Source organism: Phoca vitulina, unplaced genomic scaffold (assembly GCF_004348235.1).
Source record: "Phoca vitulina isolate PV1807 unplaced genomic scaffold, GSC_HSeal_1.0 scaffold20, whole genome shotgun sequence".
NCBI classification, from domain to species: domain Eukaryota; kingdom Metazoa; phylum Chordata; class Mammalia; order Carnivora; family Phocidae; genus Phoca; species Phoca vitulina.
Window position 1 is genome coordinate 26,683,938 of NW_022589723.1, and position 12,788 is coordinate 26,696,725.

A 12,788-nucleotide genomic window follows, 5' to 3' on the forward strand; every position below is an offset into this window, starting at 1 on the left:
CATTGTGGCACTTGGGAAACTATAATCTGCATCACTTTTCGTGGGACAGAGGGCAGACATTATACTTGCAAAATGTATTCCATTATTTATTTTTCACATTAGTAAAACTGCTGTTTGCATATTGTTAGGACCCATGACTAAACAGTTAAAAATAAAACACAAACTCTGTAAAATACATTCTATATCTTAGTCATCTAGAAATGTTAACTTTAAACAGACTGCAATCACTTGATTATTTATTCTGGACTCATTTCTCACTTTGGGTTGAAAACTTCAGGAGCAAATTTAAATATTATCTCATGGATAATAATGCAGTCAGTAAGACTGTCTCTGGGCACAATATCCTCTTTATTGGAGTCTCTCTAACAGGTTAAACCAAAAAACCCTACAGTTTATTTCTGGAGCCTAAGTTGGGTAGAGGTTTGTTGAAAGACCAACTTGAAAAACTGTGGATGACTTACGTTTACTTGGCATTGGAGAACATTACCTGCAGATGATGAGACCTCAAAAGTTGTGTGAAAGAAAAGGCTTTTTTTTTTTTTTGGCCACATCAGGAAAAACAGGTTTGTCCAGACAAGTTTTGGCTGCCAGGTAGAATGTTTTCAAGAGGTTTTGAAATATGGTATCTTTAAAATTGTTTAATCTGAATTTGTACGTCCTCTGTTGTTCTAAAATGAAATAGAGTAACACTGGGTGAGTCAGACAGTAAGATACCACCTAAGTAATGTGCTCTTCCTGGTGCATAGCAAGAAACACACATTGTTGATTTGTCTCATTACTGGTGATACTAATTTTAATCACTTAGTTAAGATAGTTTCTGCCAGATTTCTTCTGGATTAAGTAAACAAGTAAGTATATTATACCTAATAATAACCATCTTCTGGGGAGATTCCTTAATAAGACTACATGAATATTCCTGGGTGCCTGGGTGGCTCAGTCGGGTTAAGTGTCTGCCTTCAGCTCAAGTCATGACCCTGGGATGGTGTCCCTGCTCAGTGGGGAGTCTGCTTCTCCCTCTACCCCTCCCCCCTTCTCATGCTCTCTCTCTCTCAATTAAAAAAAAAAAAGCCTATGTTAATATTCCTCTTTGCCATCAAATTTTCACCCACCATATTTAGCATCCTTTGAGGATTCTTAGCTAAGTAATTATCTCTATAATGACTGTAAGTTGGTTTTTCTAATTCCATCATTCCCTCTGGATTTATTGGTTGGCAATCTACTGTAGAATAGAGTATTTCCTTTTTCTCCATTTATTTATTCATTTATGCCAGCATGAGCATGTGGATTACTATTTTACTTAAAGCATTATAATATGTTACTATCATTCTTTCATGCTCAAATTTTCCCAGACCTAAGAACTCCTTTAAGCTAGTTCCTATGTTCTTTTAACATGCATCCATTACTCTTTGAGCACCTTCTTACTTTCTGGTGCAAGACAATGTTCCAGGTTCATCTTGTATTTTCCCAGCCCCAATCTTGGGATAATATCTCCAAGGAACACTGATTTCTTTTAGTGAAGGATAGAATTTAGAAACCAAGATCTGGGTGCTTGCTAGGTGTGTTTATTGCTATGTGAGTATTACTGCTTCTAGGCACTATCAGCAGAATTAGGAAATATGTATGCATATGTACACATAACACACAGCTGTATCTGTTTCTCCATCTCTCTCTCTATATATATTAAGTGCCACAAATTCACTCTGATACTTCAATTCCAATCCAATACCATGGGGTTTATTCTTGCCTTCCTCTTTCCCATTATTCTCAATATAAAATGTATTTATTTGCTCAGTTAATCTAGTATGTAACCAAACTCCCTGTCCCTTGGCCCTAGTAAAGACGAAGTAGAAGAAAGAAAAGGCCAGTGTGGTCCAAGGCATGCCAGCCCCAATTTCCTGGTTTATCAGCCCAAAGGTAGGACCCAATCTTCCTGTCTATTTCTCTCCTCTAAGTTGTAGACCCACATTTTCAGTTTACAGATTCCATAGGACATTATCACCTTAATTGTACTGTTGACATTTGGTTGAAAATGTAAGTAGTTGTCTTTCTACGCCATCTATATTCTTCCTCTAATATTTTCATTTAAGTCAGTGGCAGCACTCGGGCTAAAAATTTCAGTTGTCTTTGAAACCTCTACTTCATAATTCCAACACACAAGCTACTTCATGTGCCATGACCTTTAGCTCTTCTTTGTATTCCCAAGACCTAGTGTCTATAATCTACTTGTGACTCTATGTTACATGAGGTAAACATTCATTTGGTGGACAGGATCAAATCTCATAGCTGCTAACTAAATAGCTTTCCAATTTACACCTTTCCATCCACCTGCTATTTGTAGAGTTACCAGCTCCTTGCCGTAAGTCTTTCCTCTCTCTAAATAATCCTTTATATTTTAAGTTTCCTAAAATTGATGTCATTTTGCTTGAAAAGCCTTCAATGTCTCCTCACTGCTTTTAGAATCAAATTAAACTATCTGGGAATAATAATCAATACCTTCCACTATCAAGCTCTAACTTACCTCTTCAACTTTATGTCCCATTTATCTTCTTTTACCCTCATGCTTGTTACAAGATCATATTTGCTATTTTTGAAAATCAGCACTTTCCATAGGATTTTCCCTAATGCTATAATGCTCTGCCTCCTTTTTGTCCATATTAATATTTTACTTGCCTTTCTGAACAAGCTTAAAGGTCATTTTTACCATGAGTTTCTCTTATTTCCAAGCACCCCCTTTTTTTACTCCTATGCACTATTGTGCCACTTAAATTCTGCTCTGTATTATAGCTCATTGCACATATCCATCTCTCCAACTAGATTAGAGAATACCCTTAAGACAGAAACCAATACTATTTATTTTTACATCCCAAGAAATTGGCATAATGTACTATACACCCAGTAGCTGCTCAAAAAAGCATTGTCAATTCATTTCCATGTTTTGCAGATCAATTGGCAATGAATTTCATTGTTTCCACTTTACCTTCTCCTTAGTCCTTAATGTTTATAAATCTGATTTCTATACCAGCTACTTTAATGAAACTTCCATAGCTGATGATAAACCCAAGCAGATATAGCTTTATGAGCAAAAGCATGCAGGTAGGGCCTAGAATGGCTAATCTGTGTGTCGGTAAAACCTGGCTGAAGCAGATGTTGTATTAATGCAGTGCTCGGAAGAGAGGTAAAACCCATGGAATCAGTGTAGCATTGCCTTGTTACACTGACTCTTAAGATTAACATGCACATACTCTCCTGTGCTGTACATTTTTGGGCAAGCCAAACCTAGGATAGGGACTACAGAAAAGATTTCCTCCTTTTCCCCTCCAAGAAATGCATATTCTCAAGAAAAGGGAAGGAGGAATTCAACCCACTAATCACAGACTCTTTAGGTTTCTTCACTTTCAAAACAGGAATTAATTCATACTGTGGCTTTTCCTCCGATTCCTTAGAGAATTAACCGGACTATACCATGCATGTACAGCAATAAAACACAACCCTTTTGTAGCTCCTTGCTTGATCACATTCTAACAGTAGTTCATATATTGGAAGCAAACATGTATGCCAAGGCAATAGTACATTATGCCTGTACTGTTTGTATCTTCCTTTTTGATGAGGCAATCTAAAATTCCCATCCTAGAAATAGATATCTGGGCCTCAACTCCTTCAGTAAGATTTACCTAGCAGATCAGACCCAATCCTCAGACAGATGCTTTGTGTGTCTGCCCCTACATACCTTGATAAGTCTAGACATTACCCAAGGGGAACATGGCAAGAGTGGAAGGACCAATGAAATACATCTTTATTCCTACATCTCAAGGAGAAACTTAATAAATCTTGGTATCAAATACTCTTATGGTTTGATTAAAAGGTACCACATACCTGTAACACATAACAAGCATCTTAATATGTGTATCAGAAACTTCAGATTTAGCATGTTCATAACAAAATATTCAAGTGTTCTCTCCCCTCTCCACCCTAAACCCATACTTTCTTGTAATATATCTAAAATGTTTACAGTGTCCAAAAAGCTAGAATCCAAGTAGAATGGAAAGAAACAGGTTAACTTCCTTTGCAATTGCAAAAGAAGATCCAAATAGTGAAACTATTTCCAAGTTTTGCTAATCAATTGGCAATGAAGAATTTCATTGTTTCCACCTCACCTTCTACTTACTCCTTAATGTTTATAAACCTGATTTCCATACTGGCCACTTAAATGAAACGTTTTAGTGAAGTTATATGGTTTTCTCTGGGGCTCCATTCAATATCCTTCTCTCATTCTACTAATTTCTGCTATGTTACCTTATACATTTCTCTCAATCACCACAGACATACCAACAATTCCCAAATCTGTACTGATGAGATCAGGCTTCTCTTCTGAGTTCAAAATTCAAATTATCAACCATCTCTATTAGATTCAGCATATTGGTAATAAGACATTAAACAGTGTCCTTTCTTTTCTCTCCACCCTAAACCTAATTCTTCTTCTATATCCTTAAAATGTTCATGGCATTTGTGGTAGTTAAAAAATGTTCACAAATTCTTCCTTTATTCCTCCTTTCAAGAGGTGGAGCTTGAGTGTGCACTTACTAACTTATATCTAATGAGGAAAATATGGCAGAAGTGACAGTATTTGACTTCCAAGACAAAAAGACATTGTGGTTTCCTCTTTGCTCTTTCTCTTGACTAGCTCACTTTGGGGTAAGCCAGCTGCTATGTCATGAGGATACTCAAGCAGACCCATAAGAGGTACATGCAGTGAGGATAAGGCTTCCTGCCAACAACCAGTGAAAGACTGGCACCACCTTTTTTGAAAGTAGATGCTCTAGCTGGTCAAACCTTGAGAGGAATGCAACTCCAGCCAACAGGTTAACTGTAACTTTGTGAAAGACCCTGAGCCAGAGACACCCAGCTAAGCTGCATTTTCTGATGCAGAGAAACTCTAAGATAATAAATGTTTGTTGTTTTAACTAAATTTTGGGGTAATTTATTATGCAGCAATATATAACCAATATTGCATCCAAACCTAGAATCCAAGGAACAAATATGGTGAAAGGAAATGAACATTTTATTTTTTATTTTTTTTAAAGATTTTACTTATTTGAGACACAGAGAGAACAAGCAGGGGGTAGGGGCAGAGGGAGAGGGTGAAGCAGACTCCCTGCTGAGCCAGGAGTCTGATGCAGAGTTAGATCCCTGGACCCTTGGATCATGACCTGAGCCAAAGGCAGACCCTTAACTGACTGGGCCTCCAAGGCGCCCAGGAAATGAACATTTTAACTTAACTCTTCCCACTTTATCCACACTCATCCTCCTACTTTCTCAATGAGTCATACCACTATTTACCCAGTATCCGAAATGAGAAATTGGGATTTCTCTGGAAGCCTTATTTAACTCTTCCTACCAACTGTTTCACTAAGTTATCATTTTTTTCTCCTGTTACTTGAGCCCATCCCTCTTACTGCTTTAATTCCAGGCCTTTACCATTTTTCAATTATTATAACACAGCTTTCCAACTTTTCTCCTTTCCTACAGTCTTTCCCAGCTCTATTTCATTCTCTAGATTAATGCTAACAAGAGCTTTTTCAAAAGCCTATCTGATCATGTTATTTTTTTTTTTAATTTAAATTCACTACTGATTCCCACATTGCACAGGACAACATTCAAATGTCATAGCATGGCATGTCTGTCCCTGTCCTACAGCTTTTTCTCTCAAATCCAAGTTCAGAGCCTACAATCTGGCCAACTTTCACCTTTGCATATGCTTCTTTCTTTCTGTGTTAAGACATTTCATTCTTTCCTTATAATTCTTACACACTTTTTTTTTTAAGATTTTATTTATTTATTTATTTGACAGAGAGAGAGAGAGAGAACAAGCAGGAGGAGCAACAGAGGGAGAGGGAGAAGCAGGCTTCCCGCTAAGCAGGGAGCCCGATGCAGGGCTCGATCCCAGAACCCTGGGATCATGACCTGAGCCAAAGGCAAACGCTTAAGCGACTGAGCCGCCCAGGCACCCCTCTTACACACTTTGAAAAGACTCACCTCAACCTTCAACTCACTTTCCTTAATCATCAGGTTCAGGTTATATGGCTTTCTTTTATTACTTTATCAGAGCACTTACCCATAGATCAGTATTGTGTCCTCCACTAGAATGTGAGCTCCTGGAAAAAATAAAATCTATCTTTGATACCTAGACATTCATTTAGTCATACATCCAACTTATATTTACTAAGCAATACAAGACAGTAATACCAGGTTAGGTGTTTGTTACATAATTGTGAACAAAACAAATATGTTCCTGGCCTTTGCATAGCTTATAGTCTAATCAAGAAGAAAGATAGTAAGTCAAATAAACAAATACTGTGATATGTGAAAAAAGAATATTATGTAACAATGAGGACCTACTTTAGACTGTGAGGCACACAAATGCAAACATTTATTGAACTAAACGTTTTCCAAGAGGTATGTATAAATTATACCTTCACCATAGGTGGAAGTGGACCAGGTTCATCACATCCTTGCCAACACTGACTCTGCTTAACACAGGTTTGCCACAAACCTTCAATTTGTAAAAAATGTAGTATCTGCAAAGTGCAACAAAGCAAAGTGCAATAAAATGAGGTATGCCTGTACTAAAAATCAAGGGAAAAAACACAAACATGATCAAATACATGTTATAAAAGAGGCTTGATTAAGCACAAGTGAAAAACCAAGACTAGATTTATATATATTATCAGGAACATTGAAATATATGGCTAAGATAATTTCAAAATAATTACTTGCAAGACCACACATTTTACTAGGTAAAAAGTAATATTAAAAATCAAAAGCCAAGTCTTTCTGGTATTCAGAAGTCTGAAGAAATCATTATCTAGCTTTTTTAAAAGAGCAAATTCCAAGGGAATCCCTGCCTCTCCCTTGGTTCACTGCCAAATGATTCACAACTAAAATATTTCTGGGATATGGGAATATGGGACAAAGTTAAAAAAAAAAGATCATGTCCATTAAAAAAAAAAGCATTGTTTTAAAAAGGGAATGGAAGGCGGAGGAAATTATATATTAAAATATATAAAATAGTTTTAATAATTACTTATTAATTTAAAAATATAATGGACTAAAATAATTGAAAACAAAACTTGGTAGTTGAAGATAAAAATACTCAACTGTTACTGATAATAGTTGAGAAGATTTCTTGGACTAGTTTCTTATATTAATATAAAACACATTAAAAAGTTCCAAAAACAAAGCAGATTACAAAACTTGTATTTTACAAATGATGCACATATTTCTGAAACTTTTAATGCACATTAAAGGACAAAGACACAAAAATTAAATAAGTCCATTCTTTCTTAAGTCCAAATTGGCTACAGTAACATCAGGTGATGATAAGCTTTCCAAATTCAGCTATGTGGTCCTAGGAAATTTAATCAGTATAGATGAGAAAAGATATTTTATTTTTTACCACGTTAACCTTGTCAGTTGAAATGATGAGATTTTTCTGGAAAACACACTCATCTCTGCTTTCAGTAGCATTATTTCAACACTCAGCTGAAATTTGTGCCAAGAGATAGAGGGATCTATCACCAAACCTATAACACCACAGAAGGTTTGTTTTTTTAAAAACAAACTGATGGTTGACCAACAAGAAATTGTTAACTTGTGATTTTTCAGGAGCATGAACTTTTTTATTTTTAATTTTAATTTTTGGCTTGTGCAATGGAATTTCATCAAGTTTTTAAAGATGTTAACTTTATTAACTTGCAATAATCATCGTTTTAAAATAGTATATAAAAACTGTCACAATGGGTCAGAAGCAAAGTTTACATTGGCTCAAAATTATCTCTGATAGTGGCAAGATTCAACTTTTTGAGCCAATCTCAACAGACTGGTGATATAATTCAAATTACTAACATTACACACAATGATAAATATTGCTCTTGAAAAAAGCAAATTATTTTCCTATTTAACAGTTTTTGGAAAAGGTCTACTATAAAAATATTTCTCTTCTCTATGTTTCCCTGCCATGATACTGTTAAAACATATCTGGATTCTCCTCAAACATCGTGTTAAGAGTATAACATTCCATTTTAGCTGAAACATTCCTTCACATAGCCAATATATTTTTTCAAGGCACTCTAAGAACTCTCAAGGACACTAAAAGAAAAATGTTCATCTTGTCCACTGATCTTCTAGGCATATTTCCCCTCAAACTTTTCTAAAGTGAACGTTGTTACAACTAGTTCTTCCTCATTTTCCATAGTAGAGTCCTTAAGTTATTTTTCTTTTATTTGGAGCTTCTCCTTCATTTTCAACTTGCTGAGCAGGCAGACTTTTCGTTTCCATGGAAACTGGATTCCTACGGCTGCGTGTAGGCATTCTTGTTCCACCAACCTAAGAGGTGAAGCAAAGAATAGTTTAACATGTTTACAAAATATTTATATATGGTCAACTCTGCTCTGTATTATTTATAATATGTACTAATTACCTTGCAAATCGTCCTTTATATGTTTTTAATCTCCAGCTACCTGGCTGCTTCTAAACAAGCTTTAATCTGACACAGTTTAAGGTACTAAGCAATCAGGGAAGGAATAGGTCAGGGTAGATGGAGAGAAATGAAGGGGAAAACCACTCTGCGTTAAATCTGGAAGAGGCTGAAATGTTAAATTAGAAAATGATGGAAGGACAGGACTTTTGAGCAATGTGTTTGCAATAATGACGCTGAAGGGCAGAAGAAAGGAAGAAATGAAAAATACGAAAGGAGAGAAAGGAAATACAAGAAACAGGTCGGAGGTGGTAAAGAGGGAGAAAAAAATTACAAAATGGAGAAAGGGACAAAGACTAAGAAAGACAAGTCTACAGAGAAAAAGGGGGAATAATAAATGTTGAAAAACAGGAAGGCAAAAGAGAAAATAACCCAAGTAAAAAGGAAAAGTTGAGGGACTAAGAGAAGATTCTTGCAAGAAAGAAAGAGAAAGGGGAAGAAAAAACTGGAAGGAGGCTACAGAGGAAAAAAAGGAAGAAGGGAAGTGGGAGGAAGAAAGTTTGTTGGGGTGCTGGTTCTACCTTAATATCAACTCCTCCTCAGCACAAGTAGCTGCCCACCCTCACTTTCTAGCCCACACAGACTACAGAAATGAGAAGGCGTATTTTTAGGATATAATCCCTTGCTAACTGTGGTCCTGCTGAAGATGAGATCTGGAAATTCTGTCATCTCCTTGGCCACTGAGAGAGCATAGTTTTTAAAAAGGGTAATGGAGAAAGTCAGCCCTTGGAGAGAAGGGCCAAAGCTGTCCAGCCTAAAACCATTTGCCCAGAACCTGTCCATTTCTGCCTCTATTTCCCCTGGCCACCTTGCAACCTTTGTTTCTTCACATCTTGTCCAGTGAATTACAGATCTGGTGATGATAGGTGATATTGTTACTCCAAACACACTCATATTTCCTAATATATCAGACATATTAGCATTGCTCCAAGGGGCTACTGGCTCACTAAGAATGAATCAGACTCCAGCTTCCCTAACCTAATATGTTATCTCTTCAGGGGCATTTTTTGGTGTATGATCAGGTGACCAGAAACGAAAAATTCCAGTTGGGATTTGAGTGTGCTAGTGTGTTTGTCTGAATCTGATGAACTTTTCTAACACACCAATTAGAAAAGAGCTGTGATTTTTAAATTATCTATACTACTGCCCACTCAGCTGGTATTTACTATAAGGCTACACTAACCACCCTCATTGTATCTACTATATCGCTGAGGAAAGCATTTTGAAACTTCCACTGTAAGATTCTGTGTGTGTGTGTGCGTGTGTAAAATGAATGTTTATTACAGAAGTTGTAGAAGGAGAAAGGGATGGGCACAGAGCCTTTGCAAAAGGACTGAAAGTGGAAGAAGTCAGGGGTAGCATAGGAAGCAAATGGGATTCTCCTATTCATCTCTTCTATATGCAGCAGGAGGTAGACAGACTCTACTGGGGTATGTCTCAGGGTTAGTACCCAAGGTACTACACAAAGATGAAAACTGAGTTCAAGCGGACAGGGACTAAAGGATTGTATCAGAGGCAGAAACATTTGTTATATGAGTTTTTACACCATGAAATATGTGGATGATTTTTGTTTCATAAAGGGTCTTACTTCCCCAGGTTTCCTGAAACTTCAGTCTTTTCCTATTGCTGCTAAGGCTAGAAACCCTATCTGTGCTTACCTTGGCTGGACTAGAAAGTCCCATTCCCATGGCCTGGCTAGGAGGAAGTAAGGGAGGAAGGTTGGGTAATTCTCATCAAACATAGGGCTAGATTGTAGGGAGATGTGTAAGAGATCACCAAAAACTTACAAGGGCTTAAAAACATACCAAACCAAGCATTAATTATCTACCTGTCTACTCTACCTAACAGCTGGGTCTTAGATAATATCATTAAGGATTTGTCCCTGGCACTGAATGCGTGAAGTGTCTTAAAAAATACAAATCAGCAACTGCTTAGTGGCATACATGTAATTGTTTAATTTTGAATTTATGTGGCCAAACCCTGAACATATGGCATTGTATCTAAGTATTAAACAAAAAAGGAATAAGTCATCCCCATACAGAATTATATGTCACAGTAATAGACCATAATCAGAATTTTTTTTTTTAAGATTTCTATTTATTTGACAGAGAAAGAGAGAGAGAGAGAATGAGAGAGAGCACAAGCAGGGGGAGCAGCAGGTAGAGGGAGAAGCATGCTCCCAGCTAAGCAGGGAGACTGATGCAGGACTCGATCCCAGGACCCTGGGATCATGACCCGGGCCGAAGGCAGACACTTAACCAACTGAGCCACCCAGGCACCCCACAGAATTTCTAAATTAAAAAGAAATCAGTATCCTAGAAAGAACATAAATCTTTCAAAAGAAGTTTTCAATTATTATATTTAAGAGAGTGAAGAAAATTTTGCCTTAATGTAAGTTATAAAAATCACTATTCAAATGAAATTTAAACTGGAAATAACCAATCAGAACTGCAGATAAGATGGTTTAAAATATTAACAACTTCATCATCCACTCTTTCATTTGTAGCAACTAGTTAACTACATTTATATATTCTCATGGCCAAGTTAGCTAAGAATGTGCAAGGAGTTCTCATTTCTAAAAAGATCCTCCCAAACAGTAACATTAGGGTAAAGAAGTGAAAAACATAACTTCATTCACTGTAAATTATTTTTAGAAATCCTCAATATTTGCATTCCAGCTATTTCTAAAAGGACTTGAAAACATTTACGGATTAATATAACACAGAAAGAAAAAAGAACAGAAGATATCCACAGGATACACAATTGATAGATGTTCTGGGACACACATATTGAGAAGATTAAAGACAATAATTTTTGACTCCAAGATTTTTGGCAGCACAGAAGGAAAATACACTCAGTTTTTATTTCCTGAACACTCAGAATTGTTTGTCTTGAACAAAACTTTTCCTACAGCTAAACCCAAAGTGGAATATTTTACATGATATAAAGAATGAGTGACATGGTGAAGAGTATCTCTAGCCACGGCCTTACAGAAGTTTCAGGCAGGGAAAAACCATTCAATTGGTATTTCTGGGAAGGAGTCTATAAAGAGAGTAATTTTAATTATAACTCAATAAATACTGAGTTATATAATACTTAGCATACAATTTAGTCCTTAATAGTTTATTGCACATTTAATAAGGTACTGCATTCACTAATTACTAACACTTACTTTTTAATTTTTCTATATCCTACTTATCAATTTTTAATTGTATCATCATAATTTTATTGTAAGTATTCTTCTGCAAATTGCCTCAAATATTTAATGAAATGAAACAGTACACATAAATAAGAATCGCAAAAAAACTGCTTTTTACAAGAACACAGGGATTTAACTATGTGGATGCATTACTCATGCTCCCACTGGGCAAGCTAATACAATTTTCTTTAGTTGACTTATAAACATTACAAAAACAGAAACTTCCACCGACAACGACTGGACTCAGTAAAGCATACAACTTTATCTACCCTTCTTATGATATAGTTTTTAGATGATGTTGTGATTAATGTGGACATGAAGTTGAAATATTGTATTGTCAATGACACAGATGAATAATAAACCACCTAATGCAACATTTAATTGCAAAAAAGATCTTACCTTTTGTTGTGGTGTGGGACCTAGTGATTTAGGTGGGAAAGTACAAGGTATTCTTCCATGATGGATATGATATGGTAATAACAGACTGGGATCTAAAGGGACCCAGGGAACTGAGAGACTAGAAGGCACACCAGGAAGGCCGCAATGTGTTTTATGCAAATTGTAGGCTGTCCTAGTAACTTTTCCATCAGAGGTCTTGTAGATCAGGAGTGAAGAATCTTCTGCTGCATGAGACAATAAGTAGGAACCCTCCTGCAAGCTAAATCATACAAGGAAATTTCAACTCACTGGCTCAGTGTCAACTTCAACAGCATGAAAACAATTATGGGAATGGAATACCACCTCTAAAAATTTTTAATGACCAAATAAGATTTAAGAAGTCTTATTTTTAACAATTTTCATGATTTTTAGGCAACTAATTTTAATTGTTATTCCAAAGTTCAGGGATACATAATTACTTTCTTTTTACTGTTACCTCAGTCAATTTCTAAGTATTCAATAATTTAATGGGAAACAAACTGTTTGCCTAATTCTCTAATCCATGTACAACATATACTGAAAAGCATTTCATGAGTGTACATACATAGTATTCCTATACAGACCATTTTAATTCATTCAACAAATATAACTCTTGCTTTGTATCCAGTAATATAAAGA

The 12,788-nt window shown here is 36.1% G+C and overlaps 1 protein-coding gene across 5 annotated transcripts in view; it reads right to left on the reverse strand.

Moving 5' to 3' along the window:
* Positions 1 to 7,723: 7,723 nt before the first annotated feature.
* Positions 7,724 to 12,788, reverse strand: part of ICE2 (interactor of little elongation complex ELL subunit 2) — a 64,299-nt gene continuing 59,234 nt past the window's right edge. For all 5 annotated transcript variants that reach the window (XM_032417353.1, XM_032417355.1, XM_032417354.1 and 2 more), the window contains 2 exons: positions 12,132 to 12,390; positions 7,724 to 8,382 (listed from right to left, as the gene is read on the reverse strand). In XM_032417353.1, the coding sequence (XP_032273244.1) occupies positions 8,260 to 8,382; positions 12,132 to 12,390 (382 nt within the window). In that variant the 3' untranslated portion in view covers positions 7,724 to 8,259. The remainder of the gene's footprint in view (positions 8,383 to 12,131; positions 12,391 to 12,788) is intronic.